Genomic DNA, 27,480 nt, shown 5'->3' with positions numbered 1-27,480 from the left:
ATGGTGAAAGTGATTTATGGCGCAAATTGTCCAATTTTTTCATTCTCTCTCGTTTTCATTCTCATTCTCATGTGGTTGTTGTTGTTGGCGGCGTTGTTTTGAAATTTATTTCCTGTTCGGTGTGTGTGTGTGTGTGTGCGCGCATTTTGCTTAACTTTTTGTTTTCTGTCCCTTTCGTGCTGTGCGAAAAATATGGTGAAAGTCGCTGTGGGTGCTTTTTTTCTTGCTGCTCCCCTCAAGTGGCATTTCGCCATTGGAATGGAATGATGAAAAGGCGTTTAACACATTAAGAAAAAGAAGAAGGAAAAAAAAACTTCCACCACTTGTCAACTCGAATAGCAGCACTTGTGAAATACACACACACACATGCACAGACAAAAACTTATCGGGTACATCATTTCTAATCACTTTCATTTCCATTTCCATTTTTTTAGCACTACATGGAATTTAGGCTACTGTAGTTGTTATTTTTTTCCCCGAGAAAATTTTTAGACTCTTTGGGCCATTTTTTTGGACCGTAAACTAATTCATTTTAACATCCATATTTTTTATTTCAAATGAAGCAATTACGCCTGATTCCAAAAATGAAATAATATCATGTTCATGTAATTCAATTTTGAGATAAGTAAAAAAAAATTGACACTTTTTTCGTTGCCAATGTGAAATAATGTACGATGACTAGGGCTAATTAAAATATCTATTTAAAAACGTCATTTTCGGAGTTTTTCATAGTTTTCACTTAAATGGTAAAAGATAGAGACATGGTGTCTTCAGCAATGTTGTAAAGTTTGACAAGCTCTATAATTGTCCCGAAGATACAAATTCCTTATCTCTTATCAATTCGACGAAATCCGCGAAAAACTAAAATTTCACGGTTTTTCGCGGTTTTTCTGGAATTGATAGGAGATAAGGAATATGTGTCATTGGGACAATTATTGAGCTTGTCAAATTCTACAACATTGCTGAAGACACCATGTCTCTGTCTTTTACCATTTAAGTGAAAACTAAGAAAAACTCCGAAAATGACGTTTTTAAATAAATATTTTAAATGATTTGGTTTTTGTATTGCCTCAATACGTTCGAATTGCCGTTTGTTCAACTACACCACTAAAGCGAGAAACGTCACTCATTCTTTTTTCTTTATTAAAGAAAAAGAATTTTGGCAGTGCGGGACTCGAACACCGCATACTCAGATTGCCGGTCTGATGCTTAACCATTCAGCCACCTGCCGAACGACGTTTTAGCTCGCTAGTAATTCAGTTGAACGTAGGCTCAAAGTGTGACAAGCATTGCCATTACACACATTGTTTTTGCAGTGTATTACTGCGAAAGGTTTTTGTGTTGGTTTCTCGCTTTAGTGGTGTAGTTGAACAAACGGCAATTCGAACGTATTGAGGCAATACAAAAACCAAATCATTGGAAAGAAAAAACGTTCGGCAATACAACAACAATTATTGCTAGTAATAGCACTAATTTCTCATAAATATTTTAATTAGCCCTAACGATGACCATTCACATTGAACGTACATTAAAACAATAATTGAAGAATACAATATCATAATATAAATTTATTTGATTATTTTTGACAATATTAAAATGATTTGCATACAAAAAGTATACTACGATTAAAACTACATTCCATGTAGTGCTTACGATAATAATTTGATGAGAAACATCAAATTAATTAAGCCCCTTAAATTTACAAGCTTCAAGAACGCAGAACGGGCGAAGCGACGATCTGCGGCCTTGTTTCTCTCTCGTTCTCTTCGTTCGCTCAACATGGAAAATCCCCGTGATTTGTCAAAATTCTATTTAACAGCCAGTTATTTTTAATTCGCAAATTATCTTCGTTTAGCTTTTGCTCCTATTTTTCTTGCATTTTTCCATTTATTTTTTCTGTCGCTGTGTGTGTGTGTGTGTGTTGCTTTATTCGTGTCGTATCCTGCCTCTTGACAAATTGGTATGCGCTCTTGGTGTCATTCTTTTCGTCCATTGTGTTGTTGCTGTTGTTAGCTTTAAAAAAAGCTTGAAGAAATTTCCAGTGCTAATTCTTGTGCTTCACATTCTTCATATAGGAGGGTTCGAGTATGCGTGAGCGTGTGTATTAAATATATTTTGAATGTGAAGCTATTCATTCATTTACATATAGTCAGTGCTTTTTTTTCTTCACTTCAAATTGTTTGTTTCGCTCTCATTCTCGCTGGTCGCGTCTTGTATGTATTTGATATTGGATTTACCATGCACTTTGCATGTTTTCATTTTCTACCTATTGTGTGTATGTATATCATTGACTCTGTGTTCGATTGGTTTCAAAGCCCACGCTCCCCCATTTATTGCTCAAATTGGAAAAAAAAATTCGCGAGAATTTTCCCTCTTCATTGTGTGTGAGTGTGCTTATATTGGTGAATAACGCTTTTTGAGTAAAGCAATCGTCGCTTAACTGACAAGTTTATTCATTTTTCAGTTGTTCCATTATTTGCCCACCTACACATCAAGTGTCAACAGAAAAGCGGCAACAGACTTTCCATTTGGTTGGAGGAATGCTTCAACTATTATCTCTCTCTCTCTCTCTCTCTCTCTCTCGTTGTACCTCTGTCATTCATTCATTCTCACGCTCCCTCGATCTCCCTGTCATCCAACGCCGGGCCATACAAAAATAACGACAAAAAATGACTTGATAATTTTTACAATGTGATGTTATTTGTAGCTTCGCTTTTTTGTTGTTGTTGGTTGTCGTCGTCGTCGTCGTCGTCGTTGCTTCGGTTGTTTTGAAAATCGCTTCGGAGCGCGCAATTCGTAAAATGATGTATTATTTTGGTAAAATATATCAATGCACATCATATTCATATATGGTTTCGTTACGGTTTGAAGCCATCGAAGATATTTTGATTGATTGATTCTCGAAATTTTACACTATTAAAATAATGATAATGATGATGGTTGCCATCCCCCGCAGTCATGATAATAAAATTAAAAGCATTTAATTTTTTTTCTGTTCCTCCTCCCACTTCATTAATAGAATGCGTCACTCTCATCATCATTTCACTTGTTTGAATTTCTAATAAATCAAATGCACCCCCCCCCCCCCCCATTTGATCGTCACAGTTCAACACTCTTCTTTAAAGGGAAGAAAACCCGTGGCATTTGTATTTTAAATCGACAGAGAACTTGATCCGACCAGCCAATTATTCTTTGTGATTGACGTCATTCTTCTGATCCCCAACCATCAAAATGATACAAAGAATGATATGAAATTGGCCATATGCACTGTTAAAAATAATCGTGAAGTTATCTGACATTGTGAGTTATATGACATTGACGGTTTTCCGTTAAAATGTGACAGAAAATCGTGTAAATTTACCATTGTATTCGTTACACGATTCCTATCAAATTCGCACATTTCAACAGTGTACAATGGACCAAGACAACAAGAAATAAATAAAAAACCGGTAACTCCATTCATACTGCTCATCCGTATATTAGATTACAAGATGTGCTTTATTTATAGCATCCACTCGACCATATTGAATGAAATTGTGTTTTATGTTAGAATTTTGTATTGCTGGATTGTGAGTTGGTTTGTTTGATAGTTTTGTTTTGCCTCCAAGACGATCCAATTAAAAATCATACAGTTTTTAATTTATTGTTACAACCGATATATTTCGGCACTACGTGCCATCTTCATCATCAAACAATATATTTATAAGTTTTTTTCAAGAAGTAAAAAAAAGAAAAAAATAAGAAATAATTTAAATTTCTATAACAAAATATAAATACCTAATCTCTCTTATTAAATGAATAACAATAATGACAATCCAATTGTCAAACTAAACTATGCAACCAACGAAACGTCAAGCATTACGATTTTCCATGTTACGACTTTTTTGCTTATGAAAAGATATCACAATGTTTTTTTTTTTAATTCAATGTTCACCGCGATTTGCGTGCTTAATTAAATTGTAATAAGTATTGGTGTCATCTTTTTTGTCCCTCTTAAAATTACAAGCATTTTCCTCGTTTTTTATAATCTGGTTCACCTCATGAACTTGTAGCTTGAATTTATTGCGCTCAGATTTAAGAATGTTTGCATTCTCAAAATGGAATGAGTGGCCCGTCTCCTTTGAATGAGTTGCAAGTGCCGGAATTTTATTCAAATTAGCTGTTCCCTTCTCGACTTTTCTGCATTCACACTCATGTTGATCCAATCTTTTTTGCAGTTTTTGGATTGTCTCGCCAATATAGATTTTGGGACATTCTTTGCATGAAACTCCATACACAAGTCCACTGTTTTGTTTCTTCGGAATCGGGTGTTTCATGTTTGCGAAAAATTGTCCCACTTTTTTGGTCGGTCTCATCGCTGTTGTCAATTCTGGTACAAAATATTCACAGGATTTAGCCAACTCTTCCGTTAAGGCAGGAATATATGCCACAGCCGAATAGATTTTGTTTTCCGGCTGGCTCATTGTTTGCTCACTTTGAGTTACTTCACGTGACAAATATCGGTAGCTACTTCTCTCGAGTCTGGAGTTCGTCCCGGAATGTGTTGCGATGTTATCATTTTGCACGGTCGCTATCAATTTGTTTACGACATCCAGTGGAAAATTATTTTTGCACAAAATCATTTTTATTCGCTCCAAATTTTCCTTCCAATGTGGTTTGTGACTGAATGCAAACACCTTTCTGATGAAGTTTCTTTGAATTAAACTTCATCCGTCTCAGGTGGGCTGAATAATAATTCATTAACCTGTTTGACGCCATTGCCCGAGTAAATCGGAAAAACGGTTCGTAAGGCATCTAGACCTTTGCGTATACCTTACGTATATTTGCATAGGAGCGAGCGAATGTTTCCTTTACATTTAGTATTTCGCGAAAGAGAGAATGAAGAAGAAAGAACAACAATGTTCGTATTTGTAGGGTATACGCAAAGGTCTAGATGCCTTACAAACCGTTTCCCCGATTTACTCGGGTGGTTTATGAAACCAATTCGTTGAGATGTGTCCATCATGATGGCGTTTGATGGTTACGTCCAAGTAATTGATCTCATTATTAGTCTCATCCTCTTTTTCGTACGTAAATTTAATGTTTGCATCGTACATCTCCAACGCTTCTCTCAGTCTTTCAATTCCTTCAGATGGAATAGCTGTTATATGTTCATCAACATACGCTTTCCAGAACTGTAGCACAAAATCAATCTTCATTAACGCTTTATCGATCACCTCTTCTAGTACCCATTCAACCAAAACCGGAGCCAAAGACGATCCCATGAAGAGACCATTTTTCATTCTAATGAATTTTCCCTTGTAACAAAAGTAGTTACACTCAACCAGGCAAAATTTAAGTAGATTCATGAATTCTTTTTTAAGTATATCCGTGTTTGGTTTGATTCTTTCATCAAAATATCTGTCGACCGTCTCCAATGCTAACTCAGCTGAGATGTTGTTGAAGCAATTAGACACGTCAAATGATACCAATTCATAACCAGGCAAAATGTGTGTTTTCGTTATGAACTTCACAAATTGCTTAGAATTCTTCAGTGAATATTTTGACTTAAACGAGCTCTCGATGATTTGTAGCACGCTGAATTTATGGTTGAGATGATCGGCCGAATAGGCATTCCTTCTTTATGAAATTTGAACTGTCCAAAAATGCGCGGTGGTACTGCGATGTATGTGCGTAGCGATTTGGCTTGCTGCTCAGTGATGAATTGATGATGTTTATTGTTCAATGTGCTGATAAGGCGGTTGTTTTTGTTTTGAAGTGACTCAGTGGGGGTCCTTAGTCAATTCTTCAAAATTCTCTCCATTACTAACCAGCTCATTCATTTTGCAATCATAGTCCGATTGTTTCGCGATGATGGTAACACTTCCCTGTTATAAAAGAAAATGTTATCATTATCTTTCAAGAATTTCGCTGTGGTTTTTGTTGCTGTTATCAGGAATCGTTCAATGCGATTCAGTTTCTTTGGTTTTTTGATCCAATTTGTGATCAAATAAGTGAAATGAGCCCTCATCGCCTTTTTAATTGGTTCAGCTGCAAACCGTGATATGATCAATTCAATGTCAGCAATTAAATCCAATGTGGGGATTTCCGTGAGCGGTAGTGCACATTTTGGACCCAAACCCAACAAAACAAGCATTTCATATGGTAAATCGGCACCCGTGAAGTTTTCAATAAGAGAGTCATCGAATTTGATATCATCCAATGCATTTTGTTGACTCCTCAATTGACTAAACTTACGATGCAATCTGTTGTTATTGATTATTTTTAATGCTGTTTGATAGAAATTCCCATCAACCGGACTGTCAGATAGCGTTGTTGTCTCTGTTTGGTTCTCAATGATTGAGCTAGAGCTGTTGTTTTTGCTTAGCTCTTTAATTTTGAAGCAACAATCAGATATTTCAGCGTTCAATAACTTTCGATTGAAAACCACAATGGTATTTTTCGTGATGTTCTTCGCTTTTGCGCATTGCGATTTACTATCAAACTTTGATGTACTTCGTAGAATAAAAATAGAAATTGTGTTTGGTGTTTGATGTCTATGACCGCCCGACCGTTCGACCAACCGCTCGCCCTCGTGCCTTCACACACAAATAACTCATGCAAATTACAAGCGACCAATTGTGAAAGTTGCGAAACATATTAAATCAAAGTTCAAAAGATCGTTTAACAAGATTGAAAAACCATATTGAAATGAATTAGCGCTACAAAATCGGATCTGAGTGCTTCGTCCCAATTATTAAAATTGCGATCGATTTTGGATGATGAAAATGGTAAATGAGAAGAGTGAGATACAGAGAGAAGAGAGAGAAAATATACTTGTGTGCAGCGGTGTATTTGAAAATATTTTAATTGCGAGTGACGATGGTGGTGCCGAGAAATAATATCGCAACATCAATGTTTAACTGGAGCAAGGACGGTCAAATGCTTGCATCACTGTTGGTGGGGGGCGTCAGGGCGGATAAAATTGACTTCGCTCTATTTTCGGTGCTCCGAAGCAAAATTATTTTAATTATTAATTGAATTTATTTCCAGTCCAGAGCGGAAATTCGATTTATTCGCATCGCAACATGTTCAACTTGAATTCAATGGTCGATGGGTCTGTTCAATGTTGGCCGGCCGGTCGTTTGGTCGATTATATTATTTTTCGATGAACATTTCATGATAATTTCTCGATTTCCATCATATTTCAACCGGCAATGCTGTTGCCCGCCTACTCCGGAAGACAACGGAAGTAAGAGAATTGAAGTTAGCTTCATAATTTCAATTGCTTGACTTTTATGTAGGCCATAAGATCGTTGGTATACCAACTTGTATATATATACTTGTATGCGAATGGCACCCACGCTGGAGCTTGTCACTGAGATAACGTGGCAATAAATGTGAAAGATATCCGGATTGGACCAAATAAAATTTACTGCAACATAAGTGGACTCCAAAAGGCAATTCCATGAAACGTTGTCAAACATTAATACAAACCGAAACAACAACAGCAAACAGCAAATTATAACTCAATAAAGTCAGGTATAGTGGCCACTTGAATCTTCATCGCTGAAACTGAACCAATCATAAAAACCAATGAGAAAAAACCGAATGCTGTCCATCATAAGTTCCCACGCATTGAGGGAAAAAACAACAAATTGTAGAGTGTAAATAAACATGACACATTGATGATGAGCTTTTCATTAATTTGCCTTCTATAAATTTAACTATATATACATACAACTATACATATAGGGTCTAAATATTTCTTTTACTTTAAAGCTAAGTACACAGTTCCTCGTGAAATGAAAAAATTTCTCCGGTGAAATTTTCACAGGTGATATTCGTATGGTGTTTTTTATTTTTGAATTGCAAGCATAATGATTTTTGATGTATAAAACAGCTAACTCATTCCAATGTCACCACGACACATGAACAAAGTTCGTTTTTGAGTTCATTCTTCTATGTGTTTTGTCTGAACAAATTTTTTTCACGGTCGTGAAAAATATTTCGCGTGCAAAATGTACGCGAAATTTTTTTCACGGCCGTGAAAAAATAAGAAAGATCAAAATACATTAAAGAATGAATTCAAAATTCAAATTTGTTCATGTGTTGTGTTGATATTGGAGGGAGTTAACTGTTTTATACATCAAAAATCATTATGCTTGCAATTAAAAAATAAAAAACACCATACGAATATCACCTGTGAATATAACACTAGAACCTTTTCTGAAGTACTATTCCTACATTTACCACTATTTCGAAAATTATCACCGGAAATTGGTACTAACGGATGTATTTAACACCAAACGTAAATATTTCTGTTGGAAATACCACCAATATCGGTATCAAATATGCCGATTTGCCACTAACACAGATTTTCCTACTATTGTAAATACGTTCTTACTTTGGAGTTAGCCACAGTACGAAAAAAGTTATCACGAAAAAGAATATTCTAATGTAATTTCTGTTGAGTTATCCCATAATTTCGTGTTATAGTTGTACCCACTATTTACTAGTATTAGGAATATCACCAGTTCTGGTTATATGTGTTGCCAATATATATTATTAGTTGCAATTTCGATAATAATTCTCAGTGATTAATTTTATTTAGTTCACACTTCAATTTTTTTGTTCAGTCAATATGAACTCACATGTTTCCGAAAGACATTGTTGGATCAAAGATCATCAAATTTAAAAAAATTAAACAACAATTTTTCTATCTCTGGAGTCTGCATTCTTATTGATACTGATCCAAAATTGATATTTTTCCAATTTATAAGATTTTTTCGTGGATTAATTTCTTAGGCTTGAAAATAACTCGAAATTGCCCGAATTTTCTTCAAAACTTCTAAAAGGTTTGAGAAGTTAGATTTTTAACCTGGACAAATTTCGAACGCATTGAATGATAATTTTGAGAAAAATAAATGGAACTTCTAGCAGACTTAAAACTTAAACTTCAAACCTGAATAATAATTTCAAGCCTTTTAAAACAATATCAATTTTCAGAACAAATAAATGAAATTTTTAATTTGGCTTAGAATTATTATTCAGGTTTGAAGTCTAAGTTTTAAGTCTGCTAGAAGTTTCATTTATTCTTCACAAACTAATCATTTAATGCGTTCAAAATTTGTCCGGGTTAAAAATCTAAGTTCTAAAACCTTCCAGAAGTTTTGAATAGAAATGAATTAGGCTTGGAAAAAATCAAAATTTTATTTCTTAATTTGATCCAACAAATTTTTTGTAGATATAAATAGCTGAAAGCATTTCAAACAAGTAAACAATGTTATTAATTTAATAATATTAAACAATAAAATATAATTGGAATTTGCAATCATCTATGTTAAAACACAATTTGACGTAATTTTTTCCGTTTTAACACGAAATTCCACCATTAGCACCAAAATACGGAGATAACACGTATTAAATTCATAGACATATTTACATTCCCAGTGTTAAACTAGTACCGAAGTTATCACAAAAATCGACTTAACACGTGTTAAAGTAAAAGAAATATTTAGACCCATAGCATATTCGCCGTCCATTGGGGATCAAAGGAATACCACACACACGGAAAAGAGGTTTAAATATTCGCTACGCCTAATTTGTTTTTCCTTGAAATAAACCAAAATTTGAGATTTCTCAGGCAAAATTTATTTTTCGACCTATATAACAAGGATCGAAACCAAACCAAACCGAATATTTGGTTTAAGTGTGTGAACAAACCAAACCATTCGGAACGTTCTGAAAAATGGTTTGTATGGCACACAGAAACGTTTATGCTTACGTGTATTAGTATACGACACTAACACAGTGACAACCCGCTTGAACGTTGCCCATACAAACCATTCTCAGAACGTTCCGCTTGATATGGTTCGCTCCGATGAACAGAGAGCAAAGCAGTGAAACCGTTCCGAAATCGGTTTGTATGAGAAACGTCAAACCGTTTTCGATCCCTGCTATATAATGTATGCAAAATGGAGGCGCCGAAATAAATTTTGTCTGAGAAATCTCAAATTTTGGTTTATTTTAAGGAAAAAAAATTGGGCGTAGCGAATATTTAAACCTTTTTTCCGTATGTGCAGCGAAAAAGTAAAGAACAGATAAATTGGCGAAACGAAAAAAAAAAAACAAATAAAAAGTAAGTAAATATATAAGCGGGGAGGTCAATTTGAACATGTACAAAAACAAAACAAGACCGCAGAGCTTCGCTTTGCTCCGCTCTGCGTTCTTGAGTTTTTAGTTATTTAATCTATTTTGTTGTTTCACAACAAACCATTTTTTGGCGCACTACATGAAATGTATTTCATCAAAGTAACTTTGAAGTAATATATTTATTATCAAAATGAATCACAAGATCTTGGTTTTATTTCTTTTTTGAAATATACTGCCTTTAGTTTAAATTGAATAAACAATATGAGCATAGAATCTAAAATCACTTTAATTCTAATCAAGACTCAGAAAAATACTATACGAAAAATTAATGTAATATTTGAAAAACATTTGATAATAAAAATTTGATTGGCGCTTTGAGACGTTGTGCACTTATTTGTCGTAGGTGCACCTGTTTTAAATTAAATAAAAAATATGAGCATAAAATTCACCATAATTTGTTTCATCACTCAAAAAGTATCTAGAAAAAAAAGCAGATTAGTAGCTCTACATTTCATGTAGTGCTAAAAAGATGAGCCCCATAAAAGTGATGGGCTGTCTCTTTTTTCTCTCATTTCGTTCGAATTTGCGGCGTAATAAAAAAAGCAAAAAAAAAAAACGATTCGGTGAATGATGCTCGTGTTGAGGCCAAAAGATCCGAATCCATCTATCTATGTGGTTTAAGTGAAGTAAGCGAGCAGAAGTTGTGTGCGTGGTATGCGAGTGCGGATCAAAGTATTTAAAATTAAAAGAAAATTAAAAAAAAAACTAAAAGAAAAAGCACTTGGCTTTCGACCGATTTGAACATTTATTTAATGTAAACACCCGACAGTTTTCTTCCTCCCATTTGCGATGGGATTAAGTGCGACAAAAACAAGAATACTCACACATTTTGGCTTTGATTAATATGGTGACAATGAAATCCATTGTAAGCCAACATTCAGCCCACGTCGCACTGAATGTGAACAAAATATAACAACAATTGCGACCCGAAAAAAAAACAAACAAAATTGCAACTTCTATGGCTATCTTTGCTTGTAACGAAAGGAAAAACTCACGTTTTTTTTCCTTCACTCTCTCTCTCTCTCTCTCTCTCTCTCGCGTGAAACATCGCGTTTGTTTTTAATTGCATTCCCACGTACCAATTGTTCGGACCAAACAAATCGTTGAGCTTCTTATACATTCGGAAATTTTCATTTAATAATAAAATTGAGGCGATAACAGGCAATTGTGCACGCGAATGTGCACGAATCATGTTCGATTGTTTTTGTTTGGCCAATTCGGTGTCAGTCGAACTGGCTGGAACTGGCTCATACGTGACGTTGAATATTGGAATTCGAGTGAATAAAAAAGAACGACAGCAACGACCTCAACAAAAAATGATGTCGGTTATTTATCGTCATCGTTAAATTCTTTGCCATGACTTAACGAGAAATGCTTTAAATCACTAATTAAGCGCTACAAATGTATGTGCCTGCTACAAAGTAAGCTCGATAGCAGCCAGTCCGTTATTTTCAGCACAGAATGTGCTGTGCGCATAAATCCTTTTCGTGCTCACAATTTACTGGTGAAATTTGTACATTTCTCTCCCTCTCTTTCTACTAATGGCAACCGAAAATGAAATGAAATAACGAGTGGCCATAAAAGTAAAAGCTAAAACAAAGTGTTGCGATACGAATTTTGGGGGCGTTACACGCAAACTTAGCAATAATATTGATGAATTGGCGATTATTTTATTATGCAAAGATTGCTCTCCCTTGCACATTGTTTCTCGTTTATTTGTTCGTTTATCTCGATGTCCATGTGAATGTGCCACGAGTACACGCTCAATCTGGTGACAACAAAATTTTATTGAAACGTTTACGCCGTAAAAATGAAAAGAAAAAACAAACGAAACACACGAATATAAATGTGAATTGAGCGCGGCGGAGGCGACGGCGATGACGGTTTTATTTGATTTTCTATTTAAATGGCACTTGTTGCTCTTTCTCTCAAAATTGTTTTCGCATTTTTATTACACAAAAAAAACGAACAGTGCGATTGTTTGCTGTTGTTATTCTTGTGTTTATTTTGCACAACAATTTTTATTTACATTCCGCCGTTTTGCGAAAGTAACGATTTGACCAAATAAAGTGGAATGAATTAAATGGATTTTGCACACATTTCGAGCCCGATTTTATCCGAGCCTGATTTAAATGAATCATTTATCCGTTAGACGATAACGATTATGGTCGATTTGGTCGACTTTGTTAACATTTACAAAATAAGTACGAGTCGCGCTCTTTTCCATGCTTCGAGATGGAGGGTGAGAGTTTTCAATATAGAATGGGGAGATGGGGCCACGAATATATAATAATATCTTGAAAGGTGGGTGGTTTCCATGGTTTTCAAAATACTTAACGCTTGAATACATCTTATCCATGGCATTCCCCTGTCCAAAAACAGATCCCGATTGATTCGCTTACAGCGTTGAAAAGTGACAAAGTGCCAACAACCGATTCGATTCGCAATCAAAAGTCATCGCTTAAGTTTCTTCAATAAAACTGTCGCTTGATCTCGGCACTTCGAGAAACGCGATGAACGCGATGGGTGGTTGATTTTGGGGCGTTGTAAAAACATCGACGCTAAAATTGATGCTGTAAATGTCAACGTCTGAGAATAATCAAATGGATGTTCCCAAATGCTGACGATTTCGTTTATTTTTCGTTCGCATCATTTGCAGACATTTGAACTATTAACTCCTCACACTTTTGAGAATTGTTGAGATTGTTAAAACCCTTTCCCGTTGCTATCATTGCTATCGGTGGTTACTTGGTAACCATTTATATTTCGATAATTCAAAAAAATGATATTGTTATCCATAAACTTTGAACATTCCAAGTAGAGAAAATGAAAAAGGCTTATGAAATTACAAGATTTTTGCTTAACTTACCATGATTTTGGTTTGTTGTCTAATTTAGTACGCTTCTCACCCGAGAAATGAAAATTGAAATGAAAATAACACAAATTAACTCTTATCAACGAAACTGCGGGATTGTTCTTGTCTTAAGTGGCTATTTTTATTAGTCACTGTTGGTTGCTATTGCTTTTTTTGTTGTTGAAGGAGTTGGTTTCAGTGTGTCTTCTTTTTGCGAGTGAAAATGACCACTGGGCGTTTTGGCGTGTATGTATTTGTGTGTGTGCTTGCTTTTGCTCTCAATAGATATTTAGACGAATGATGAATATTTTCGTTTGCTGATGAGAATGTGCTTCATTCATCAAACTCGAAAATATTCGAGTTGAAAGCCACATGTGAGGTTATTTTCTAAACAAAAAAAATGAAAATGTTGAGTCAACAACGGAATGGCGTTGATGTGTGAATTTGTGTGTTTAGCGCTTCTCTCTTTCTATCTGATGGAAACTGATTTATTTTTTTGTTGTTGATATGGTTGTTGCGATAACGTGATGTAATTGGGTCGCGGTATTTCGGTTAGAAAATTTTCACTTAATACTTTTATCTTGTTGGACTGAGTTTGGGTTTTTTTTTCTATATGACTGGGGTCAGAAAATAAATGTAAATGTTTGACGACCCTCAAATGATTTGGATATGGTGTTTTTGTTGCATGTTGCCCACTGATAATATTTTATTTGGCATTTTTCGGCCGCGCGTGAATTGAGGTGCTTGGCTCAATTCAATGTGCTTTTTAGCAAAAAAGCGTTCTTCTTCTGTGTTAAAATGCGAAGCTCTTGTTTAACGACTCTATTTTCGGTTTAATTTTATATCTTTATTCTTATGTGTTACTTTGTGTTTAAAAGAAGGAAAAAAACGGTTTCGATTACTCTATTCAGTTTATTCCCATTGAAAACTGTGGCGCAACTCAAAGCGCTTTGATACAACACTTCACAAATCTCTCTTTTCACAAAATATATATATCTGCCTTTGAATTGTGTTTCGTTTATTTGTCTAGGGATTAAAATCTTTATTTGTTTTTTATTGTCGAATTTATAGATTTTATTCACACCGTGTTTGTTGGTTCATTTGATGTGATGATGTTTTGTCATTTTTTTTTAAATTCTTTGTTGTTCAGTATTTTATTTGAATTCACCGCGTTAATTTCTCGTCTTTAATTTGATTTTGTTTCAGTTTTTTTGTTATTTTTTTCTGTATACACAAAAAGAAAATACATAACACGCACAGCACTTGGTAAAATTCTTGTAATGGAATGTGTTATTCTTCTCTCAGTACGATTTTTTGTTGTTGTTGTTTCACGAAACAAACAAAAAGAAAACCAATTTGTAACTCAAAATTAAATTATGTCTAGTTTGTTGTGGCAATAGAAGCGTTTTGAGAGAGAGAGAGAAAAAAACACCAAATTTTTCTTCTCCTTGTTCTTGTTGTGTTGCAGTGTTCTTTCTTTTATTTCGTGTGTAAAAGTAAAACGATGCTTCGTTTTTTTTTCCTACGACAACAAGTGAAAACTGAGATGAGCACCACGAAGCCAAGCAGCGCAGCACACACGCGTTTTAAATGCGAATTCCATTCGGATTGAATGGAAATGAAAAAAATTCACTCAGTGAAGCAACAATCGGTCCGTCCGTTCCATTCATGAAGCTGTTGCAAATCGTTGTATGTACATATTTTCGTATTTCTCTGTATTACTGTGTATTTTTTTCTGTGTGTGGTTTTTCTCTCTTTCTCTCTTGATCTCAGATGCTGTATGAGTTTTTCGTTTCGATTGCGATGGCTCTTGTTAATGAAATGCCCTTTTTCCCTGCTAGTTTGTTCCTTTTTTTACTGGTGCTTCGCTGCCATTTCATTCATTTTCTCTATGTCTCTCCTTCTCCGCTCTATGTCTCTTTCTCTCTCTCTCTCTCTCTCTCTCTCGCTGCATGTTTGTATGTATGCTTGGTGATGGATACAAGCTGTGTCCTTTTCACCCCCATTCATTCGACACATTCGCTTCGTCTTGCATTCACCACCAGTGAGAGTGTTCGTTTCCCAATTCTCTGTTAATTCTGTGTATGATGCTTTGGCGCGGATGGACCTACGTTACTTGTATCACGAAATATTGCACACAGTTGTATTGACGTTGGTTTGCTGCTGGCTTGGATCATGTACTTGCGCTAAATACATCGCATTTCACATCATGCGTATCATCGATGTATTGGTGTGTGACTCTTCTCAAGTCTTCGTCGTTTCGGTTATATGGTGATTCTCCTCCATTTCTACCCGCATTCGATTATGACCGTTTTCGTTCATTTCTTGCCATATTCTGCGCACAAAACACTCGACTGAATTTCATTCATAAGCTTCAGCGTGTGACAGAGCCTAAAACCAGGTCATCGATTACGGTTTAGCAAGCATTTTTTGTTTGGCTTCTGTTTTTGTTTTTGTAAGCTTTGGCCGCTTTTCTAAAACAAAATCGGATTTTCGTAATGAATGCTTAGCATCTTCGAGATGGATTTTGACATAAAAGTTCCATAAATTTGCATTTGTTTTTCATCTTCTTGCAGTTTTTCCAGTGCAAATGTTCAAAAGATCTCGCCAGACACCGGAAGCTTGCTCCGATTCTAGTCCCTATGTTGTACTATCACCGTTCACCACATGTAAATAGATGACTGGGAACAAACAATACTTTCAAATACGTTCGGATGGAATTGAGTCAGCAGCAAGGCTGGCTATGCTAGCTGCCACGTACTCGCTGCTATAGTAAACGGTGTGGTGTTTCTCTCTGTCACATGTAGAAGAAACAAAAGGACTGCTACGCATAAAATTGGAACGACACTTTGTTTTTTTTTTTTTATTGAATCCGGTAAACATTGTTGCTGACAACCAACGAGAGAGCAGCTCGTTCATGCATTGTATGAGTGCATTTGTAGAAAAAACCAAGCAATGTTACGTAGCAAAGGGATATGCGACAATTTTGCGAATGAATGATGCACGGCAAGGCTACCAAATGCACACAAACACACGCAAACACTGAATACAAACTGAAAATGTGTTTGCTCAATGAAATGTGGCAGAAAAACAACAATAACAAACACGGGCCGAGAAGTAGATTGTTCAATGGTTCCCATTGTTTTGTGATTTTGAATGGATGCAAACGGTAGGCGGGAAAACCTCAAAGTTCAACGAGTATTTCGGCGATTAAAAACTTCTCGACTTAATGCTCATTTTCGATGCTTAAACGTGCATTGAAATCGTTATACAGAAACTCTATATCTCGCTCTTCATCTCCCTCGTTCACGTTGTTTCATTAAACAGCGCACACTTCAGACATCACCTTAATTACAATTCACAATTCAAAATGGATTTGACCCAGCTAAATTGTTGGCATTCTTCAACAGCATCATCAGACAAATGCTATATATATTTGAAGAGTGCGAAAAGCGGTGTTGAATTGTCGACGTATATATCTCTCTCTCTCTCTCTCGCTAAATTCGATTGGATTCTGAGGAGCGCGAGCGCGAGCGCGACTTCGCTCGCTTGCCTCAAACACAATTGAATTCAATTCGATTCAATTCGATCCGATTCGATTCTATTTTACCATTGTTACACCATTCAATACCAAAAAGCCGTGATAAAATTGCTGATTGAGCATTGAGGTATCATTGTGAGTATTAACATTTGAATTATTGTGTAAATTGCCAAAGTGAAACGCATTCCAAATCTATGAGGTGTGTGGATGGTATGTGTGTGTATGTATGGGTATGTATAAATACAATTTCCTGCATCGCAGTTCGCAAGAAAATGTGTTATGCGTGTGAAATGAAGCACTGAAGAAAAAAAAAACAGACACGACGAAGACAGACAATCGAACATGTACATCGCATTATCGAAATAAATAAGAAAACTCATCTCCATCGCTCTCTCTTTCTCTCCCTCTCTCCGTCTAATGCATGAAAAACGTGTGTGATCACATATTGACGCGAAGAGAAAATAAACCAGTCACTCCAGGAGTCACATATAATTTGGAAAAAGAAACGGCGTTCGAATTTATAAAATTCAAAGTCGATTTCGATCATGTTGTTTGCTGTCACTCAATAAATCGTAATCTAGACGTATTACCGAGAATTTTTAAATCAAGCATTTTCCATGGGCAAAAAAGTGACGCAATTTGGCATTTGTGACGTTAGTAACAAATGTGAATTTTACCCGAACAAAGTTACTCTGTCAATGCAATCGTTAAGAAGAAAAAAAAAGTATTCATATGGACACCTCTTTCCGAAACTCATAAAAAACGATGGCAACGCTGATTTCGTCAATTTCCCAAACGCATACGAGAAATGAAATATTCAATTTAGCAATAAAATAATATGCAAACCTCCCAGGCCATTTTGGTGTGTAAGTATGTATAATTCGATGATACATCACATAGCCGAGAGACATGTCTTGAATAACGGTATTCATTCCCATTCTTCGAACATATTTCATTCAATACTGATCAAAGGGGACGAAGGACAGATATACAAAGAAAAAGCGAGGGAGAGAGAGAGAGAGAAAATTAGACAAACTTAAGATGAGGAAGTAAATATCAAATCGGATAAGATTAAGGCTTAACAATTACCATCCTTTTGAATGAAACAAAAACGGGATACAATAAACAGAAACATACAGCAACTACTCAATTTCGGAGCTTATTGTGAAGCTGGTATTCATATCCGGAATTTTAATAACATTTTGAGTTGAAACAATTGACAAGGAGGAGGACGAGAGAGCGAGAGTCAGAAACAAAAAGCGTCTAACTATGTAGCTATATTGAAAAGACAAGAGATTTTCTCTCCATTACTGCTCTTTACTGTGGATGGAAATAATTTCAAAGTAACGATACGTGTGTTCATCATCATCGTTAGGGCGGCTGCTGGTGCTATAGTTATGGATGAATGGAATGGCAAATGGCGCACTTTATTCGCGGAGAACAGGAGCAGAATCGCAGCATTGAGCGCGCTGACGTCTGTGGCTCGACAAAAACTTGAATGGATCGAAATGGGAGCATACACATAGCCAATATCATCACACAGCCAAATAGCAAGCACGATAGAGATAGATAGATAGGGAGAGGAAGGAGTCGGTGAGTTTTGTTTCGGATGATGCGGAATTTGCGAGCAAAAAGCAGGCATCATCAATATTGAGCTGAGCGAGAGTGTGTGCATGTGCTGGTAGAGAGCGAGAAGAGAGAGAGAGAGAGAGACCGTTTGGGTTGTTGATTTGCGTCAGTTTGCGTCTACTTTTACTTTTTCGATCGGCATGTGCGACGCAAATGAAGCAGGTGGATGATGAGCTTTGTGTGTAAGCAGCAGTGATACTAGCACCAAGAAACAAGCACACAATAAAATGCCATTTTCGGCGCGTTCCTGGGCTACATCTCACATCACCATGCAAATGTATGGGTGTGCGTGTGTGCGCGCTATTCCATGCTATGCTGTGCTGTTGCGGATTGTGTTGAAAGGCAAGCTATTAATAAAGAATTCAATGCTTTTGTGCAAATTGTGTACTCGATAGAGGTGCCTGTTGTCAATTTTCATCATCGACTTTGTTCCACAAGATGAAGATTTTGCACAGAGATAAGTTGATACTCAATTCAATCCTCCTCTTCATATGGTCTCTTCCCTTCAACTTCTTCTTTCTCGCCACAATTTTTATTTGATCTTTGGCAGAGAGAGAGAGAGCTTTGTGTCTATACCCGCGTTGTGCCCTTTTTGCGACTTAACAGCGCTTAAATTATTGAAATCATTCCCAAATAATTGAATTCGCGGAAAAGCACGCACTTACCCACGTACGGAGTTTCCTCTTCATCGACTTTAAATCTGCATCGAATCAAACAAAAAAATGGTGAAGAAGAAGCACGGAGCACGGATATCCTACGTGAGCTCCTGCATGTATCATTGAACAATCATTTTTGCTCAAGCCAAAGTTATGTCTTTATGTGCTTTTGGTATTCATGTGAAAATTCCCCATAAACCCTTTTCACATTCCGTTAATCCGTTTCACGTAAGTTAAGAGTGTTCCATAAGGAAATATATTCTGTTTATTCTACGGTTTCTCTCTCTCTCTCTCTCTCTCTCTCTCTCTCTCTGTGTGTGTGTGTGTCCTTTTATGCACAACAATCAACATATTCTACCTACCATAACAAATGCGATCAATATACTCTACCTATAATTTGAAAACAAGCGCGAAAAAGTTACTGAGCACAATCATTCCAAATGATACCGACCAAAAAAGGCCTGAAGCGTGGCGATCGGCAAACAAAAAAAGCAATCGTTGAAAACTAATTGCTTCATCACTTGGTGGATTTGCGCGTGCATGGAAGATGAGCATATTTTTTATCATTTTACCTTCATTAATTGGACACGCTGTTTGGCGCACCTTCCACTTGAAAATGGTTCAGATCACTTTTCCTGTATATTTTCACTTGTCTCCGTGTGTATGTCCAATTCTTTTGTTGTTTGTTGTTGAAGGAATTTTTCTTTCTCTCCATCTCTCGCCCACTCGTCTATTCCCCGTTCTCTAACAGCGGTAGTTAATCAATTCGGGGAAAAAAGCAAATGATAAATAACAACATGGCGAAAATACAACAAACTACTTGACCTGTGAACTCTTCAAACTAATTGCCCGTTAGAGGATAAAAAGAAGAAGCAAAAGCTGAAGAGCTGTTTGAAAATAAAAAAATCTTTGACCGTAAATGGTTTGTTATGTCAACGTCATTTGCCTAATTGCAAAATACCAATTGATTTTCAGTTTCTGCACTGAAAAAGTTGCACTGAAAAGCTTATGCCGACGAATTATGTGCTTGCGGTTGAGTTTGTATGTGTTGGGGGGAAAACACTGTACTTTAACAAGGCAAAAAAGCTTATTTCAAGCTTACATCTATCGACCAATGGAAAGAATGCACAGATGGCGTCATCATACACATCGAACTGATGGGCTCATATATAAAGGTGAAATATCCAGAATTGGGATGAATTACATGGAATACACTATTTTCCTTTTAGTGCGGCCAATAAATTATTCAAACGATGACAAGATAACGTTCCATTTCTTTTTATTTCCCTCTATTTTTTTTACTCCACCTCAACCAACATATAGTATCAACAAAAGTTTGTGTTCCTTCCTGGAGACTCATTTTTGGAGCATGGCAAAGGTATTTTTTGATGAATTCCATTACATAATGAATAATAAATCTAGCTCACTCCTTTTATCTCTTGCCCCATACTTGAGTTGTTGACACTGAATCATCGAATTATTTATGTGCTTTTTTTCCCCCTGTATATTTTGGCTCCTGGTTCAATATTGATTTGATGTGTCCTAAATTTTTCTTTATATTCTCCTTCGTACATGGTAAAAATAGCCTCTGCCGAAAACAGGAATGGACGACAAAAAATGCGATTTGCATGATTCATGGAATGAAATGGAACGAAAATTCCATTCAGCACCCGTACAAGTAGCAGTGTTATCAAGACAAATAGCCAACGGTATAATTTTTCATATTCCAATTGAAGCGACGGTAGTGGAGTGGTGGTGTTGACGATTATCGACGTTTGAACACATTACAAACGAATGAACAACAACGAAAAAAAATGGAATCATTGAAACAACAATGAAATAAATCACAAAATAAATTTACCATATACATATTTATTTGACCATTTACAATTTGTTTATTTAAATGTCTGGTTTGGTTGTTATTTTCCATTTGTATTATTATTATTTTTATTTTTATTTTCATTTTGGTTGTTCTTTGTTATGTTGTGACTTTGTTATGGTAGTTTTCATCTTTTCTTTTGGTTGGTTTGGTTTGGTTTTGAAATGTTGGTTGCTTTGTCATAATATATTTAATTGAGATATGTAAATAAATAGAATTATTAACAAGTTTTTTTTTGTTGTTGTTGGTTTTCTCTGTCCTTTCTTTCGAAAAAAAATAAATAAATAAATTGTGTGTGTGTATGTATGTGAATTCCTTTTATAATTCTTCTTCAGATTTTTTTTTTCGTGTGTGTGATAATATTGATAACGCAACTTGGTGGCGCGCTGTGTTGTGCTCAGCTTTCGATAAATAATTTGATGATTGGTTGGTTTTCTTTTGAGAAATGGCATTTTTCTTTGTTTTTTATTCATTATTTCTCGGTAATATTTCTAGTCATTCGTCGCACAAAAAATGAGTGTGTTTCGGAGCAAAAAATGTGTATTCTGAATTTAATGTTGATCTGATATAAGTTTGAATAAAATGTGTGCGTCGTTTCGATTTGATGTGCGATGGTTTTGAGACTGGAAAATACATACACCGTTGCTCGAATCGAAACGACACGACTTTGTTCTCTGTGTGATTGAATGTGTTTAGATCATTTTATGTAATGTTTGTTTGGTTTTTTTTTCTTTTCTTAAATTTTGTTTTCAAATAACTGCGTAAACTAATATTGCTGCATTTGCACTGAATATAATAAATATTTACAAATATACTGGAATTTTCAATAGTTCATCATTTGTTTGTTTCTTTCTTTAATAAGTATATAACAAAAATCAACAACATTGGTTTTTTTTTTTACTTTCAAGTTTTGCTTCAACTGTTTTAAATTCTATTAACGAAATATGGAACTATATTTATATGCATATATTTTCAATTTTATAAATTGTTGTCTTTAAATATTCTTTTAATTCTCAGGGTGTTTTTTTTACTCAATCAAATATCTCACTTGCTGTTCATGCTGTGCATGTGTGTGTTTGTCTTCGTTTGTTTCATTGAAATTGAAAATGAATGAATTTGCAGCCATTTCAATACGGTGCATCTCATTTTGTCACACCTCGTCGTCAACACTTTCAATTTTGGTCGTCTCTGTCTTTCTCTTCGTCGCTCTCTGTATGTGTTCATAGCAATGTTGTGGGTGTTTTAAGGACATTTATTAAGTTTTTTTTTCTATTTGGTTTGTTGTTCAACTCGTGTGCGTGTTGTATATTGTACAAAACGTACGTATTTGGTTTTCATTGTTTCCATTATTATTAAAATTCCTTTGTTTTTTTTTTGGTTTGAGTATCTCAGATTTTTCGTTAATTTTTGTTGTTGTATATTTCGAATTTGTTTTACGAATAAAACATTTAACAATAATTCGTTTAATTTTTTTTCGGTATTCATATCAATAGCAATAAAGAGTAGGTGTTTGGGGAGGAGCAGGGAGGAAAGGTAGAGAGGCATATGACAGCATTACAGAGGAAAGTGATGGAAAAGAAGTAATAAGAGCACCATTTTTTTGTCTGTTTCTATACATACTCACATCGGAATCATGCGTGTGTATGTGTTTGACATCTGTACGTGTGTGTGTGTGTGTTTTTGGGTGAATTTGAAATAACCATCAAATAAATAAACAAACGGAATCGCGTGTATTACAACCACCACCGAATCGAAACCAATTCAATTATTTATTCTTTTTATGATTACTTTGTTTTGTGTTCATGCTTGATATATATGAATATACAATAGGCGTTGCTATTTTGTTTCTGTTGCACTTTTGTTTCGGTTTGTTGGCTCTTTTTTTTAATTTGGTTTTTCGTTTATAAATACAAATTGAATGCATTGTATTTATGCAATGAGAATATTGCATTTTCAATTGCAATCAGTCGCATCAATTGCGACCCAGTCGCAATTGCATCGTTCAACACCAAGTCCAACAATATAATGTGGCTTTCTTAATTAGCCAATTTAGATGAATCATCTGACGCTGTCGCTCAATTGCGTACAGTCAGGGTTAAATGGTTTGAATTGTTATACTCTTGTTATTGTTCGATGTATTGGAAATGTGTTTTATTTTCAAACTGAAGAGAATTGGATAACTTGTGAATCCGGTTTTCTTTTGGCTATTACATTTCACTTAACTTGAAGTATCAAAGAACAATTAATGATAAATCGTGCGCAAACCACTGATAAAATTCTTTAAGCTACTCACTTATGCAACCAATCGCACACCATTTATTTGTTTTCAATCGCAACAATTAGTTGTATTCTTTTACTCATTTGGTTTCTTCAACTAAATTACGGATAAATACGCTTTTTTTTAAATTTATTTAGTACTTTTTTTTTCTCTTTGTCATAAAAAAACAATTTGTTTTGTTTACTTGGTTTTGCTTCATGCGCATCTTCTTCAAATATATATATCACTTCAAATGGTTAGTTTTGTCATTCAACTATATTCTTATAAATTTTGGTAGTTTTTTTTTCTTTCTTTGTTTGGTTTTTCTAGATTTAGACACTTATCAAATGACTTGCTGCAGAAAAAAAAGGAAACACATCGATTCGTTGACATGATAATGCACTGCATGGCCAAACAGGTGAATTCACGGTGGCATCTTTGGTTTTTGATTTGGTTATTTTTGGTGACGTTTCGCCTCGTTGGAATCACATGACATTAAAATAACATTATTTGCATAAAATTACACACTCTACGTCTAGTAAAGCTTAATGATTTTTCAACATCGTACTTAACAACAGAAGATGAAGAAGAACGAAAAAGGAAGCACATCACCGAATGGGCCGGCCGTGTCTCTCTTCGAACCATTGTGCATCATGTGTCGCTGTGAATCGTTATTTTCCGCTTTTGTCCGAGAAAGTGATATGTTCCCATTTTTGGCCATTTCCAGCCAAATAAGCTTTTGCGTTGCTGTTGCTATTGTTGTTGTTGCTATAATTGCAGCAGCTGCTAATTGATCATTATGCTTGAACATTTAACTGCTAGCTGATACTCGATTTCTTGAGGTGTTTTGTGTGTGTGTGTGTGTTTATGTGTGTTTTGTTGTTGTTTTGTGTCGATAAAAAACTAAATTGGTTTTTCTGTTTTTTATTTTATAAATTTAGATATATGTTTCATTTATTTATGGCCTACATTGTGCCACTTCACCAAAAATCTTGCTGCCATCTGTCATGCATAGTCGTAGAAATCAGTCGAATAAAAGTTGACCGATGGATCAGCCACACTTTACAAATGCGGATTCATTCATTTTGCAAACTATATCTAGCTTAGACCTTATTGTGAGTTGATATATTTATTTTCTCTCCTACGTTCTTTTTCCCTTTGTTGCGTCGGTTTTGGTTTCCCATACTTCTATGCTATGTCTGTACGTGCGCGTGCAACGCGCACTCAAACACTCTTCGGTTGTTCATTCTTCTTTGTTCAAAATGTGTTTTATTCTCTACGTCTATATCGTATTTTAACTCGATTTTTTGTCTCTGTATCTGATGCACACAAAATGAATGGTAAAAAAAGACCATACACCATCAAAATGAAGGGCAGACGAACAAGTGAAACGAAATGTTCTTTTTTTCTTCCTTGTGTGTGTTTGTGTATGTGTATGTCTTTCGTCGAAGTGTTTTTTTTTTTCTTTCTTCTTAGCATTGAGGGAATAAAATTGGAATAGAAGTGGAAAAATTTGTTATTCTTACTTTGAGGCATTCAAATCAATTAGATTCAACATGTGTTTTTTGTGATTTTTGTGTTTTGGTTTCAAATCGACGAATAAACGTGAACAATTCAAAACCACAATTATATTTTATTAGCTCATATATAAACTAGATTTTGCACTTTGACCATTTTGTTGTTGTTGGTTGTTGTTGTTGTTGGTTGTTGTTGTTATTTAAAATTACTTACTACAAAACACATCAAATTACATTGAATATATATAATGTTTTTTTTTTCTTTGTCAAACAATATTTTTTCTGCATTTTTTGTTTGTTTGTTTAGTCACTTAGGCTACAATTTTTTTTGTTTAATAGAGCATCTCAGTTTATGTTTTCTGGGGAAAGAAAATGAAAAGAATTTCTTCATTGCATACATGATGAATAAAAATCATGTATTAAACTTGTTTTTATAACCGCGCGCGCGAATGATTACCTGACGTTTTTTTTCTTCTTTAATTAAAACTGTGTTTTTTTCTCTTATGGATTTTTTTCAAATAATTTTTTTTTTGTAACAAATGCCGACATTTAAATCAAGGTTTAACATAACGTAGTTCGCGTTTATAGTGCGATAGCCAAACCAAGCCAAGTTTAGAATGGTGTTTCATTGCAATGGTCGATTGCAATTAAATTTCAGTGGGTGCTCGATTTCTCGAAATTTTCATCATAGCTAGGAGGACCATGGGTCTGAATCGTTGGATATATCCTCTTTAAGAGAGTAGAGAAAGATATAGAAGAGAGTTTTTGCCCTCACAGAGTTCATTAATGGGAATATTACACTCGTATTCAGTATCCACATGACACTCACATCGTATAAAACACATTCTGAACCCGTTGGCTGGCCCATCGCCACTTTCGAGCGAGCGCACGAGCGATCGTTTCTCATTTTCAATATATTAAAAAATAACCACTAAAACTTGTTTGCTTTTTTCAGTATATTTGTTTTTTACTCCATTTTTTTTTGTATCTAGTGTACAATTGCTAGCTTAGTATTTGTTTTTTCTTTTTTGTTTGTTCATCGTACAATAGTAATTATATACTTTCACTTTGACCAATGAAAAGAACCCGTAACGAACGAAGAAAAAAAAAATGACTTGCACGATCCAAGCGCTCTTCACAAATAACGATATTTGATTTGGTATGTGTTGTTGTTTTTTTATTCTCTTTAAAAATGGTAATGGATGTGTGTATATTTAAGTGAATGTGTGTGGTTTTTGTATCCGCTGATAAAATTGTTCGATATTTTATGCATTTTTGTCTCTGGTTGTTGTTTAAAAAAAAAATCCGGTGACGGAGCGCTTTCAACTCTAATTCGGTTGAATGACGCTGCCGTATCTCGTATGGGGACGACATTTTAAATGCCTTTTTTGCCTCATCAAATGCATTTTTTTTGTTCAATATATTCACTTTGCACTACAATAACATTTCAAACCACGAGTGTAACGAGAAAGGAAGAAAATAGACGGTAACAAGTGAATAAAAATGCATCATACTTGTTTCAGTTTGGAATTTTATTGAAGTTAAGCTTCGGTTATTTTTCTCTATTTCTTGTCAGTTTCAAAGTGGAAGTTAAAGTGAAGAATAACAAGTAAAAACAATAGCTGCAGGCAAAATGACGGAAGAAAAAGAACATTTAATCCAAATATTATTCATTGATATCACTTTTATGATGTTACACTCAATGGAAGTGATGTGAATATTTTAAAATGAATCGATTTCTCATCGAAAGCACTTCAATCTGCCTTTTTTCTGTTCACGTTCAGGTTGTTTTTTTTTATCACTTCTGTTCGTGTTTCTCGGCGAAATTGCTTTTCAAATTTTCGGATACTTTCGACAAAGACAGATGAGTGAAAGATGTAGGGAAAAACAAGAGCACGATGAAAAAGAAAGAAAAAAAAATGTTGAGCAGAAAATCAAAACGATTGATAAAAAAAACGCTGAGAAACAGCAAATGAAAATAGACGAGCAATGAAAACAAAACAAAAATTGGAACAACTGATATTCTTTCATAAAAACACCGGATATGGTTTGGAAATGTTAAAACAGTTTTCGAGCACTATATGTAGTGCAAAATGTCAGTGTGTTTGATAAAAAGGAATGCATGTGTATGTAAATGTGTTGATTAAAACAATGTGAACTGAAAGCTGTTGCCGCACAATTGAAATCGACGATGATGAGCTTTTTCGACATTTTGCAAATTGAATGAGATCGAGATAAGATTGAGTGGTTGCATATTTTCTTCGGCTTCTGGATTATGATGCTCCATTTTACCAATATTATACCTACTTCCACACAAGCCACTTATTTCGCACGCTATTTTGCCAATGTCCGAAAAAAAAGCTTACCCACGCCGAGACAAACCATGTCGATGAAAAAACGGATTTCGAAATAAAGAAAAACAATATGATACCCGTCGTTGGTGTGTTTTATACCACCGTTCAATAATTTATTGCACGAATATGTGTGTATGTGTTCTGCTTTTAGTAAGTATGTGTCATTTCAGTGCGCACGGACATTTATCTTAAGTGTTAAGTGTCGGTTTTAGTCGTAGATTCGATGTTCCCGATGACAATGGATAAAAGCGATTTTTTTTTGTTTTGTTTTGTTTTTTTTTTAATATAACGGTCAATTTGCCTAAATTCACTAGTTTAAATTGTTTAAAACATCTTTCATCATTTTGAATGACTCTTTAACCAAATATGTTTTATTTCATTCTTTTTTTTCATTCTTTTTTTCATCTTCATCTTCTGAGCAAGAAACGACTTGTTTATGCTAATTTGGATTTATTTGATACATTACGCCCTAGAAATTGTCAATCTGCATGATCTGTTTTCTTCTTCATAAAATATTCTTAAATTTGTTTTGTGGTTTTTGGTTTAGTATTCCATATGTTTTGGCTTTGTTTCAATTGGTTTGTTTTTTCTAAAATCAT

The 27,480-nt window shown here is 35.0% G+C and overlaps 1 protein-coding gene across 2 annotated transcripts in view; it reads right to left on the bottom strand.

Moving 5' to 3' along the window:
- The window catches only part of LOC129575024 (uncharacterized), a 37,419-nt gene extending 17,896 nt beyond the window's left edge, over window positions 1-19,523 (bottom strand). Inside the window, exon 1 of one of the 2 annotated variants that reach the window (XM_055457811.1) lies at window positions 19,447-19,523. In XM_055457811.1, coding sequence (XP_055313786.1) covers window positions 19,447-19,452 — 6 coding nt within the window. In that variant the 5' untranslated portion in view covers window positions 19,453-19,523. Of the gene's footprint in view, window positions 1-13,063; window positions 14,847-19,446 lie in introns of those variants that run through there. The other variant, XM_055457812.1, reaches the window with a different exon arrangement.
- Between the last annotated feature and the right edge of the window lie 7,957 nt (window positions 19,524-27,480).

Source organism: Sitodiplosis mosellana, unplaced genomic scaffold (genome assembly GCF_009176505.1).
Source record: "Sitodiplosis mosellana isolate CC-2019 unplaced genomic scaffold, AAFC_SMos_1.0 Smas_scaffold_6166, whole genome shotgun sequence".
Classification (NCBI taxonomy): domain Eukaryota; kingdom Metazoa; phylum Arthropoda; class Insecta; order Diptera; family Cecidomyiidae; genus Sitodiplosis; species Sitodiplosis mosellana.
The sequence above is the reverse complement of the archived record's forward strand: the minus strand, read 5'-3'. Positions and strand labels throughout refer to the sequence as shown.